Genomic DNA, 1,436 nt, shown 5'->3' with positions numbered 1-1,436 from the left:
TTTATAGAGGAAGGTTACCGAAAAGCTAGGAGTAGAGGTTAAGAAGAGCCAAAGTATAGTCGACCTATAACTATTGAATATAATTACGGTTCTAGATGTTTACCCCTTGCCTAACTAGGACGATATTATAGCCGCTATAGTTAGTAACAAGTTCTTTATAGCCCTAGACGCCTTAGGATTCTTCTACTAGTTGCTAGTTACCAAAGAGTATAGTAACTATATGGTAGTTATAAGCCACCGTGGTTTAGAAAAATCTAACGTAGTACTTATAGGTTTTAAAAACGTACCTACATTTATATAACGTTATATAGATAGACTTTTTCTTAAATACCGCTATTTCGTTAGGGTATATATTAATAATATCATTATCTTTAGTAGAATAGAGGAGGAATATCTACAATACCTACGTACTATTTATAAAATCCTTGATAAGACCTATATCCATATTAGCATAGCTAAATCCTTTATAGATTACCTAGCTATAAGACTCCTTAGATATATTATAAATAGCAAAAGCATTACTAAAACCGACGACCGTATTACTGCCTTTAAGAAGCTAAAGTTTCTAGATACTCTTGATAGCTTAGAGTATTACCTTAGAATAGCCAGATAGCTTAGGAAAGGCATTCTATAGTTTGATGCTAAAGTAAGGCCACTCTAAGCCCGGAAGACGGTATTAATAGTAACAGCCCGGAAGGAAGGAAAATTAAACCCTAGGAAAGCTAAACGTACCTGGAAAGCAGTCACATTTACTGTCAAATTCACCCTAACTAAGGAGGAACTCGAATCTTTCTAGCTACTATAGGAGCACTTATATAACTAGGAGTTTCTCTATCATTACCGCCTAGAAAAGCTATTATTTCTAAAGTTAGATGCCTACTATGACGGCTATAGTGTTATTACCTTCTAACTTAAGGGCGACTAGGATAGAGAGAAAATTCCTAGTAGGGATATTCCTATAAGTAAGGTATAGCCTATTCTATTTATATTATAAGTGACTATTAACGTAGAAAAACGCTATAGATCCACCGAGGTAGAGATTGCCGTGCTTGTCTAGGTGATTAGGAAGCTTAGAAAGATGGTCTAATCGAATAGGTATCTAGTTAATGTCCTTACTAACCATGCTCCTATAAAAGGGATTATAAAGTATATATCCCTAATCATGATAGATCTAACTAAGGCTAATCGTAAACTAGCCAATACTACTAATTACCTATCTAGATTCAACCTTAACATCTTTTATATCTTAGGAACCTTAAATGTCGTACCCGATATACTATTAAGATTGCCTATATAGGAATAGGAGGACCTAAAGGTTAAGGATAGCCTAGCTAACGAACTTAAAGATATTTAGAGCAAGTAACAAGATAAGGATATCTTTATAGCAGACACGACTATCATAGAACTAGTACTTAATGACAAGTTTAGGGCTAAGA

At 34.4% G+C, this 1,436-nt stretch overlaps 1 protein-coding gene across 1 annotated transcript; it reads left to right on the top strand.

Annotated features, from left to right (window-relative positions):
• Window positions 1-316: 316 nt before the first annotated feature.
• Window positions 317-613, top strand: MYCTH_2052169 (uncharacterized protein; the record flags this gene model as incomplete). Its single annotated transcript, XM_003660742.1, has 1 exon — window positions 317-613. A coding segment is annotated over one exon (297 nt), but the record flags the coding sequence as incomplete, so codon positions are not given.
• Between the last annotated feature and the right edge of the window lie 823 nt (window positions 614-1,436).

The sequence above is a fragment of the Thermothelomyces thermophilus genome, chromosome 1, assembly GCF_000226095.1.
Source record: "Thermothelomyces thermophilus ATCC 42464 chromosome 1, complete sequence".
Lineage (NCBI taxonomy): Eukaryota > Fungi > Ascomycota > Sordariomycetes > Sordariales > Chaetomiaceae > Thermothelomyces > Thermothelomyces thermophilus.
This window is presented reverse-complemented; position numbering and strand designations above follow the sequence as displayed.